General features: G+C 58.2%; 1 protein-coding gene across 2 annotated transcripts; it reads left to right on the top strand.

The window, feature by feature from the left end:
• The first annotated feature begins 231 nt into the window (after positions 1-231).
• Positions 232-11,034, top strand: IRF5 (interferon regulatory factor 5). 2 transcript variants are annotated; one of them, XM_072964519.1, is made up of 9 exons: positions 232-955; positions 6,255-6,460; positions 7,497-7,686; positions 8,113-8,177; positions 8,669-8,702; positions 8,880-9,146; positions 9,378-9,770; positions 9,858-9,976; positions 10,205-11,034. In XM_072964519.1, exons 1-9 carry the CDS (start codon positions 805-807, stop codon positions 10,448-10,450), a joined length of 1,671 nt encoding a protein of 556 aa, XP_072820620.1. In that variant the 5' UTR covers positions 232-804; the 3' UTR covers positions 10,451-11,034. The 2 variants fall into 2 exon arrangements, with proteins under 2 accessions (XP_072820620.1, XP_072820621.1); XM_072964520.1 differs by having other exon boundaries at positions 819-1,381.
• Positions 11,035-11,134: the final 100 nt, after the last annotated feature.

Genomic DNA, 11,134 nt, shown 5'->3' with positions numbered 1-11,134 from the left:
GGACAAGCTTCCGAGCCCGGGAACCCGATCTAGGGAGGGAAGTCAAGGTAAACTTTCCAGAAGAGATGATGCTAAAACAAAATCTGAAGAGCAGGAGTTCCCAGGCGAAGAATGCTTCAGGAGAGGGAACTGGGTGTGTGAGAGTTGAGGTCGGATGTGTGAGAGCGAGGCTCACTCATGGAACCTTAAAAAGTTCAGAACGGCGGACGGATGGTCAAGGTAGCGGTGAGTGAAGAGATGGGACAGGCGACCAAGGCGCTGACCCTGAGAGGCTGGAAGGCGACCAGGGAGTGGGAGCTGGGGCAGACAGGTGCGAAGGTTAAGAATTAGAAAGGGACAGAGTAGCCTGAGGATCTCCGTATGCAGGCGCGTGGAGAAGGGGACGTTTGAGTCTGGGTGCCTGCGGCTTAGAGTTGACCGACCCTTGGAAGAGGCGCGGGCGAGAGGGGCAAGGGCCGGGGACTGTCTATCGGTTCGCCGCACCGCGCTCGTTCGTGGCTCACTTGACCGACAGTGTCTGCACAGATCTTGAGCTCCGAGAGAGACAAGCTGGGAAGCTCCCGGGCCCAGCCGAACACTGTAGCAGGGTAGGGTAGGGGGCTGGGATTGTCGAAGGACTATTTCGCGGTTCCACATTGCCGAAGAAGCCCAGTAGTCGGTCTAGGTCCTCGCGCTGGGCTGCAGGGGGTCTCAGCCTGGCCCGAGGCCCAGCCCAGTCCCTCGGCCGCCGGGTCAGTGCGGGAACCGCAGGGTGGCTCCGCGGGGCAGGGCGGGGCGCTGCCCGAGCACCGAGGCTCAGCAGCCATGGCCCAGGGGCGGGGGCGGGTGATGCGGAAGTGCCGGGCAGGCGGGCGGGCGGGCGGACCAGCGGGAGGTGCAGCTCCGGGAGGGCGCAGCTCAGCCCCACCGCCTGCCCTGTGCTCCCGGCGCAGCCACGCGGGCTCACCGCAGACAGGTAGGTCCGGCCGCGGGGCGCTCCTCTCCGAGCTCGCGGGGCACCTGCCAGCGGCAGGCCTGGCACTGGAGCGGGGCAGACGCGCAGGAGGGATCCGCGCCCGGCTCTGCCTGGCACTCAAGCTCGGGGGGACGCCTAGGGCAGGGCGCACCCGACAGGTCTGACGGCCTCCAAGATGCGTCTTACGTCCGGATCAGCGCCCCGCACCGCCAGCCTTCGAAGGTGCCCGAGGAGCACCGAGGCGCGGGCGGTGGAGTTGGCACCGCTGCCAGGGGCGCCAGCTCTGCTGCCTCTCTCCCTTCGCCTCGCCATCGCCAAGGATGGGTAGCGCCGGGGCGCACGACTTGGGCCATGGAAGGGCGAGCCTGGATTCCCAATCTCTGTGCGCTCCGATCCTCCTTCCCCAGGCACACCTCATCTTCTCTGGTAAGAGGATGCGGTTTAAAGGATTCATCCTCCCAGGATCTTAAGGCCAATTCGGGTAGAGAGAGTGTAGGGAGATGGTCTCAGGCAGAGGCGCCGTCCTTTGACTCCTGGCGGAGAAAAGGAGGCGCTGACCCTCCTAGCAGAGAAGAACCATGAGGCGCAATACTTAGTTTCTTTACGTCCTTCCCTCGAACTTAAAAACGAAACAAGAGTCTACGAGCGAAGAGAAAGAATAGTGTAGCCGTGATGCATGATAGGAGATGGCGAATACCTGCGCCAGCCCCAGGCGGTTGGCTTCGGGACCCCGGGGGTGCCGGAGCTAGTACCCCGGAGCGGGGGCTAGGGAAGAGGGAACTTTCCTGGCCTCGCCGCCACCGTAGGCACAGTAGAGTGGGGAAGAGGGCGGGGGCGCCAGCCGGAGGCAAACCGGGAGGCCGACCCTAAGCCAGCGCCCCGGGGGTGGCTCTGTAGGCTGGCCCAAGAGGCGCGGGCAAGCCGCCAGGGACGGAAACTGCGGGGGCGGTCACGAGTGTAGGCCCTGACCAGGGCTCCCTGAGCGCCCAGAGCGGGGATAAATGACCAGGACCAGTAAGGACGCGGGCAGAGCCGACGGAGGAAGCTAAAGGCCCTCGGGAGGGACAGCCAGGCCAGAGCAAAGCTGTCTGGCCGGGGCGCTGGGGCTCGCAGCAAGTCAAGGGCGGCACTGGGAAATCCCCCCCCCTTTTTTTACCTAAAGGCCCCTTTTCGGGGGTTTTCCCCCTGCATCTTGGCCTTCCCCCAACGTGCCCCGAGAGGAAGCCGAGAGAGGCTTCTTCCTGCCGCATCTGCCGCCCCGAGCCTCATCTACTCTCAAGATGTGTTTTCAACTCACCTGGAGGGGGCGGGGTTTAAGGTCACGCCGGGCGCGGGGAACCCCTTGCCTTCTTCATGAGCTTGGTGTGGAGTTTGCATGGGACGACTGAATCTGACAAACCCAGGAGGGGCAACAGCCGGCTGCTCCGCCCACTACTGGGGGCTGCAGCGCTCCTCCCATAGGGGTCCCTGGTGCCCATTGTGTTCCAGGCTCCTGGGGTGGCTGGCTCCCGGGATTTCAGGGTCCTGGCCTGAGTTGTGAGGCCGCCCCACCCCAGCAGGGGCGCCTGGGCTACCCATCCACTTATAGGGGCTTCCTCCTGTCCTCAGCAGGCCACACCTCCTTTGATGTTTCCATGGAAGCTGACACAGGCACTTCCGGCTTTCCTCACTTTCCCGGGCTCAAGTCCACAAGGCTAGGTCTGAGGGCTATGGACTTGATCAGCTGTCAAGGAGTCAGGGTAGACCCCCTTGACCAGCCTGCCCTCTGCTGGAAAATCAAGTCCTCCTCCCAGCCGCGGGTAGTGGGTGTAGGATGGACTTTCTGAGGGCTGTGCTATAGCTTCTGGGATCCCCTGGGAATCTGGGCCACTGCTTCTCTCTGGAGAGAAAGTAGGGGTGCTGTACAAAGGCACTGAAATTCAGAACTCCTGGCATTAGGATAGTCTGAGTCAGATCTAAGCCCTCCTCTGGGCGAGAGGAAGCCTCCTTGGGGAGCTGATGCTGAGCCTGGTCCTGGTGCACCTGGCTGCAAGCAACACCCCCCCAACCCCGCAAGCTGAAGACCCTATTGTGGCATGCTGGACAGACCCTCCCTTGGCCCTGGCCAGGCGTGTCGTGGGAGGCCCTCTCCAGAGACCATCCCTGTGTTGCTTGAAGGTGCTGCACCTTACTGACAAGAGACCAGAGTTACACGTTCAAAACCTTTGTGTTGAAGAGCAGTGCTGGGGCAGGCCAGGCAGTTGGACTCGCCTGGACTTCCTCCTTGCGCTGGGCAGAGTCGGCGACCTTTCTGGCCTCCCAGCTGCACCACCTTTGGCAGAGCTGCGGGCCTGACTCTCAGGGAAGCTTGCCTTTCCCTCTGTGTCAACAGAGCGTTCCTCTGTCCACCTTCTCTTAGCCAGAATGGCCTGCTACTGTGACCGTCGCCCCTCTATTCTAGGACCCAGGCCTTTGTGAGGAGTGCTACACATACAAATATGGCGGGTGAAGCTCTCCAGTGCTGTGAGCCACACAACGTACAATGACCATCAGTGGGCTTGAGGGTAGGGGGGTGGGCCACGGGGTGAAAGAGTGAGAATTTGGTCTAGGGGACCCAAATGTGATTTTCTCCACATCCCGTCCCGCCCCCAGCTCACAGTGAGTCAGGCTTCCGAGTTGTCCGGTCTGGCCACTTTCATTTCCCCCGGGGCTGGGTGGAGGCTAGTGCAGAAAGGGGAACCGAGCCACCAGAGCCACCCGAGCCACCCGTCTTCTGAGGCCTGGGGGCCGGGCTGGGTGCTCTCCCACCCTCCCTGTCCTATCCCAGCCCTGGGCACTGCTCTGAGGAGCAGCTTGCAGATGGAAATTCTTAGCAGTGCGGAGGTGGCATTTAGCCACTATAACCCAAAAGGGTACTGGGTGGGGAATTTCAGGGGAAACTGAGCCTCAGTGCTCGGTGCTTTGGCCTGGAATGATGATGTATGAATGTGTGTGTGTGTGTGTGTGTGTGTGTGTTTGTATGACCCAGTGTGACCCTGGAAGCCCACCAGGACTTGAGAACTCCCAGAAGCTGCTGCTTCCAGCAACAATCCAGCCCTTGGTTGGGGGGCTTTAGCTGTTAGAAAGATCTTCAACCTGAGTCTAGCCTGTTTCAGCGGTGGCTGACTTGGTGTTGGCTTAAACCCTAGTTCCTTTGTCACATGGCAGTACCTCTCATCCCCACCCCACTGCGTGTTCACTTCACCAACCCAGATACCTCATTTCCTCCAGCCATTCTTTCCTGCCAGGCCTGCCCCCTCCAACCCTTGCCTGCATCACAGCCCCAGAAGCCTTCCTCTTGGGTCTGGCCTCACCTCCTTTGAGTCAGAGGAGGATCCTGGGGAGAGGAGGGCTGGTTGGGGTTAGGGGTGGGGGAATAAACAAGTGGAGGACAGCCAACATCTGGTTGGTATTTCTTTTTAATGGAGGCACTGAGGATTGAACTCAGGACCTCATACATGCTAAGCATGTGCTCCACTACTGAGCTATTACCTTCCCTGGCTGGTATTTCTTAAGTCCTACTTTGGTCTAGTGAATGACAGGGTGCCCGGATGGTGGGGCAGGTGGGGAGGAAGAAAAAGAGAGGGAGGCACTCCTGCCCTTGAAGAGGTTGCCTGCCCACCTGGATGGTAAACAAGATGGGGGAGCCAGTGCATGGCCTAGCAAGAGCCCCAAACCAGTCATCTCAATGGAGGGAGTGGGCCATGGGCCATCCATGGTGCTGTGGCAAGTGGAGTGTGAGTGCTGGGGATCCCGTCCCAGAGGGTCAGTGTTGGCATTCTTGTACCAGGAAGCGTGGCCTCTAGGAAAGACTCTGGCCTGCCCCATCCCTGTGCCACCCTCATCACCACCACTCCCTCTCCTTACCTGTGGAGCATCTTCTAGGGGCTTGGGGTATCAAGGAAGTGGGAGAGAAGCATGGTCCTGGGGCAGTGTGTGCTCTCTTACACACATGCTTGCATGCCCACCTACTCACATGTGTCCAGAAACTAGAACCCCAGGCAGGAGGCAGCCTGATTTCTCATCGCGGCTCAGCCCTTTGTTCTTTCCTTGCCCCACGACAAGAGTCCTCTCTGAGTCCCAGGATAGGGGGCTATGATGGCTCAGTCCTTTCTGTCTCTGACCCTGGGCTCACAGATCAAGGGCAAGGGCAGGAGAGAAACCACCTAGGAGTGGAACAGACTGGGAAGGGGGTCAAGATGGCAAAGAGAAGTTTCAGGCCTTGGGTCTGGAGAGAGGCTGACAGGTGGAGAGGATAAGGCAGGGGTTCTGTGTGGCCAGCTGGCCTCTGACTAGGGAGACAGAGACTGTGGCCCAAGAAAGTGGCTCTCGCTCCATGGGGGACACTGCCTCTGTAGTTCCTGCAGATCCATGCAGTTTGCCAGCTCCTGGCAAACATAAGGTGCTTACTAGCTGCTGAATGAATGCATGGTCAGTGGGGAGGAACCAGAGTCTAGGAAACTGATGGCTTTAAAAGAGTAAGTTCTAAGTTTGGTGGCTGCTGTCCTTGCCAGTGGTACAGGAAGGAGAGGGAGTTGGCTGATGGGATTTCTCTCAAAATGTCCAGATCAGGGGGCGGGGTGGGGGGAGCTTCATTCCTGAGGGAACCTGAAGAAGGAAGCTCTGAGGACAGAGTGTGCAAACCCTCCCTAACTCACAGGTTTTCCCTTTCACCAGGTTTCCTAGAAGGTGGTTTGTTGAGGGAGTTCTTGGAAGGAAGTGGGGGAAGGGGGCCTAAGCAAGGATGAGGAATCAGCTGGAGACTAGCTTCAGCCGAAACCCATGAGGAGCCTGGAGCACACATTTGCTCCACCTGAAGCAAGGCGACCGGTGTTTTGTCCCCGTGTGCCAGTCACCCACTGGCTGTGGGCTGTCGCCCCAGAGTGGAGGGGTGGGCCTGGCCCTGGAGTGAGGTAGCCGAGGGCAGTTCTCTGGCATGGGCAGCTCTGTGCTGTGCTGGCCTTGCAGCAGCTGGGGAGTTGTTGCCCTCCCTGGTACAGGGTGTCTGGGTGGGACACACACAGCATCCACTACAGCTGTAAACTCCCTCCTTCCTTTCTCCCAAAGCCCAGAAGCAGAGACCTTGTGACATGAAAACTGATGGTTTGAGAGAACTGACTTGAGCACCTGAATGGACTGGAGAGACTCCAGCCCCCAGTGTTGAGAGGAAGGAAAAGTCCTACAGGGCCCTGGCTCGGCTCCTTGAGTGCCCCCACATCCCCTGCCCCAGAAAGCAGCCAGCTACAAATCTGCTGATACCCTCCTCTGCTCTCTCCGGCAGACCCCTTTGCCATGAACCAGCCTGCCCCCGCTGCCCTTCCTCCACCCCGCCGCGTGCGGCTGAAGCCCTGGCTGGTGGCCCAAGTGAACAGCTGCCAGTACCCGGGGCTTCAGTGGGTCAATGGGGAAAAGAAATTCTTCTACATCCCTTGGCGCCATGCCACACGGCATGGCCCCAGCCAGGACGGAGATAACACCATCTTCAAGGTAAGCCCTGGGAGGGGTCCTTCCTGGACCTCTGAGGCACCCCCTCCCTAGAATAGGACTCCCTCGTACATCTCAGACTGGCCACTCTCCCATCTGCCTAGCTGCAGGGGACCCCAGGCCTGGATTAAGCGGCCACAGGCACACCTTTCTAACCTAATCCCCAGAGCAAGACAAGGACTGAGGGGCATCCAGGAGACCTTCCTGTAACTCCTCCTCCTTGTTCCTGTGTCATTCTCATCACATGTGGGTGATGTCCAGGGTGCACGTTTGGTGTATCAGCCACTAAAAGAAGACCACAGAATTCCCCTGTAATCTTAATACTAGGAGGTAACTATTAGGAATTTTTTTTTTGCTTATATTTTTCAATTTTCTGCATGTGTGTGTAGATGAAGTGCACACATGGAATCAAACCATATATTCCATTTTATAACCTGCATTTTCACCCACCATCAGGACCAGCTTTCCTCTCCAACAACGCACAACACATTTAGTGACCACTGAATGTTCCATTGGAAAGGTTAGTCCAGTTTAGTTACCCAGTCCCAGTTTTTGGACACCTCAGGTTGCTTTTCCTGTTTCAGTGTTGAAGACCACAATGCCAGGGATGTCCTCTCAATTTTTAACCCTTAGCACATCTTAAATGATTTTCTTTGGGGTTAGTTCCTAGAGTTAAACATTTCTGGGTCAAAGAGAATGCTTATTTTTGAAGCTTTGGCTATGTAGTTCTTAGTCTTTGAACCTGACCCCTTTTTTAAGGTTCACTTCAAATCCCTTTCTTATTTTTGGATAGCTAACACGGCCACACAATTCAACATTTAAAATGTGTAAAACGGTTAACAGCACCTAGATTTCCCTTCGCTTGTTGAAGCCCCAAAGGACTGGCCTCATAGCCTGCCTTGCAAATGGGCCCTTGGGCTCCTCCAGTTTGTCGCTGAAGGTCTCATCGATAGCAGTGACTCCCACCGGCCAGGAAGGGCTGGGCCTTTGGTGAAGGGTGAGGTTCTCTGTGGTTGCCTGTCTTGTCGTCCTGTCCCAGGCCTGGGCCAAGGAGACCGGGAAGTACACGGAGGGCGTGGACGAGGCCGATCCGGCCAAGTGGAAGGCCAACCTGCGCTGTGCCCTTAACAAGAGCCGTGACTTTCGCCTCATCTATGACGGGCCCCGGGACATGCCGCCTCAGCCCTACAAGATCTACGAGGTCTGCTCCAATGGCCCCACTCCTGCAGGTATCCTGCCTGGCCCTGTGGGGCCACCTAGGAGGTTGTGCAGGAAGGCCTAGGGCCCCTCCAACATGCAGTAGTCGGGGACACGCTGCTAGGTCATAACACCCAGGGGTCCCAGGAGTGGATCACTTGTGAGGCCAGGAATGGCTTGGCAAGGACCCGGCCCCTAGGTTTGTCTTCCTCAGCCAACCCTTGTTCTTGGTTCTTGGCTTCAGAGAGTGTAGGTCAGGTGGCCCAGGGAGCTGAGTGCCACAGGGTCGGCGGGGGTCCCTATTGATTCCTAGTGGCTGCGTGGCCCTTCAGTCACTCTGGGCAGCTCTGGGGAGGGGAGAAGCCATGGCAGGAGCTGCCACCTGGAGCCCTGGCGGCCTTCCTCCTCCTCCCCTGCTCACTCCTTCCTGTCTTGCTTTTCTCTCTCTGGCTCTGCAGAGGCACAGCCCAGCGAGGATTACACTGTTCATGCAGGAGAGGAGGAGGAGGAGGAAGAGGAAGAGGTGAGCCGGGGGCCGCTCTCCGCCACTTCTGTCTGCACTGATGTGGTGCGCCCCGCTAGGGCGTTCCTGCTGTCCCACTCTGCTGGGGGGCTGAGCAGTCCCTCCTCCGGAGCCCTGCCGCTCTCCCTGCAGCTCTTCTCTGAGTTTCTTCTCTCCGGTTTCTGAGGATAGGAAGAAAGTCACCACCTTGAACCCCCTGGGACTTTGTTGGTATAAAACATGCCCACACATGGTCTGACTGTCACAGCAGTTGGGGTTTAGTAGGTATTAGCACCTGCAGGTGCGGAAACTGAGGCACTGAGAGCCTACCGACATGCCTGGGATGGCAGAGCTGGGACTGGAGGCAAGGCCTGGCCTTGGCTAAGCTGAAGACTGGGGAATTGCCTTGGGGGTCTCATGTGTTAATTCTTTAGCATCAGATCAATTTAATAACCTGTCCTTCTTTCTCTCTCTCTGGCCTCCTTCCTCCTTTGACTGTGTCTTCCCTTCAGCTCCAGAGGATGTTACCAAGCCTGAGCCTCACAGGTGGGGCTGGGAGGTGATGTGGTTGGGGGTCTAGTATAAGGAGAAGCTGCAGGTACCACAGGTACCTGGTGGGAGGCAGAAGGGAATCTGGGGAGAGGCCCAGGGCTGGGAGTATGTAGGCCTGGGAGGCAGTTTTAGAAGTGGCATTAAAGCTTTGTCCACCCCCACCTTCTGTAGAAGCAGTGCAGCCTGGCCCCGCCATGGCACCCTATTCATTACCCAAAGAGGAAGTCAAGTGGCCACCCACTCTCCAGCCGCCTGTTGTGCTTGGTCCCCCTGCTCCAGACCCCAGCCTTCTGGGCCCTGTCCCTGGCAACCCCACTGACTTTAGGGAGCTGCTCTCTGAGGTGCCGAGCACGCAGCCTGGGCCCCTGGCTGCCGATCTGCCCCCTCCAGGCGAACAACTGCTGCCCGACCTGCTGATCAGCCCCCACATGCTGCCTCGTAAGGACCCATGGGTGGGCTGGGCAGGGGAAGGCAGTGTGGGCGGCTGGTTTGCAAGGAGGGTGGAGGAAGATGAAGAACAAAAACGCCCATGCCAGTCCCTTCTTGGGTGGGGGAAGGAAGTGGGAGAGCTGGCAACAGCATGGCTGCTGGGCAGAGAAAGTCAGTGGGCTGCAGAATGGGGAGGCATGGAGCTCATGGGCCAAGTGGGCCTGCTCCTCTGCCCCACAGTGACCGACTTGGAGATCAAGTTCCAATACCGGGGGCGGCCACCCCGGGCGCTCACCATCAGCAACCCCCACGGCTGCCGGCTCTTCTACAGCCAGCTGGAGGCCACCCAGGAGCAGGTGGAACTCTTCGGCCCTGTGAGCCTAGAGCAAGTGCGCTTCCCCAGCGCTGAGGACATCCCCAGCGACAAGCAGCGCTTCTACACCAACCAGCTGCTGGATGTCCTGGACCGTGGGCTCATCCTCCAGCTGCAAGGCCAAGATCTGTACGCTATCCGCCTGTGCCAGTGCAAAGTGTTCTGGAGCGGTCCCTGTGCCTCAGCCCATGGCTCGCACCCCAACCCCATTCAGCGGGAGGTCAAGACCAAGCTCTTTAGCCTGGAGCATTTTCTCAATGGTGAGGGCCCCATATCGTGTTACTCTTGGCCTCCTTTCGTCCGGGGGCGGTTCCAGCCTTTGACTTAGGGTCTCAATCTCAATGCAGAGCTCATCCTGTTTCAGAAGGGCCAGACCAACACCCCACCGCCATTTGAGATCTTCTTCTGCTTTGGGGAGGAGTGGCCTGACCGCAAACCCCGAGAGAAGAAGCTCATCACTGTACAGGTATACCCCCGTCTCCCACCCCGCCAACTTTGCTTTGGTTTGAATATTGGAGAATCCTGGGGCTAGGCCCTTGCCCCAGGGTGGTGGCTCAGGGCTGCCCACACACAAGTAGCCTCTGTATGAAGTAGAAACTGCTGCCCCTGCCCCCTGGTGGATACCCTCATGCACGACTGGATTTGACAGCCCTGCCAAGGTTCTCCTTTTCCTGTCTCCTCTTTGTCCCCCCAGGTGGTGCCCGTAGCAGCTCGGATGCTGCTAGAGATGTTCTCAGGGGAGCTTTCTTGGTCAGCTGATAGTATCCGGCTACAGATCTCAAACCCAGACCTCAAAGACCGCATGGTGGAGCAGTTCAAGGAGCTCCATCACATCTGGCAGTCCCAGCAGCAGCTGCAGCCTGTGGCCCAAGCCCCTCCTGTGCCCGGCCTCAGTGCTGGTCAGGCTCCCTGGCCCATGCACCCAGTTGGCATGCAATAATGAGGCTGAAGATAGTGACTGGCCCAGGCTTCCTGGGTGGCTGTGTGGACTGATGTGGAGGTGCGATGGCCCCAGAGAGCACCTGACTGGCTGCAGGGTCCTATCTCTGGGTCTCCTGTAGGTGGATTTGGGCCAAGAAGAAGAGGGAAAAGAGGCCTGAGGTCCAGGTTCTCCCTGCAGAAGCTGAGGGAAGCCAGTTTTGCTTGAGGGCTCTGGATGTGCCCCTCTGCTGGCTTTGGGGGAACTCAGCCATCAGCACCAGTGACAAGAGAAGAAACTCCCCAGACCCTGGGAGCCTAGCTGTACAGGAGTTGCCCCAGAGTGGCCCACTCTTGTGGTTGCCCCCATTTCCTCTGGCAAAAGAGCCATGTGCCTGTGGCTCAGGTCCCCCAGGCAGGTCCTCTGCAGGGCATGGGCCTGATTTTGCGGTTCCCTCGTTTGGGCCTCGCTTCCTCATCGCTTAAGGCATAAGCACTTAGGTTTACACCTGATACATAGAGCTGGCAGCTACCTCCCTTGAGAGTCCAAGAACTGGGGGTACAAAGTGGAATTTTACATATTTTTCGATTAATAAATGTTAAAAACAGGCAGACTCAGCTGTTCATTTTTTTCCCCAGTTCCAGTTGCTTCCATGCTGTTCTCCCAGACTGTACTTCTCATGTCAGCTGGCCCTTTCCCCCAGCA

Source organism: Vicugna pacos, chromosome 7, assembly GCF_048564905.1.
Source record: "Vicugna pacos chromosome 7, VicPac4, whole genome shotgun sequence".
Taxonomy (NCBI): Eukaryota; Metazoa; Chordata; class Mammalia; order Artiodactyla; family Camelidae; genus Vicugna; species Vicugna pacos.
The sequence above is the reverse complement of the archived record's forward strand: the minus strand, read 5'-3'. Positions and strand labels throughout refer to the sequence as shown.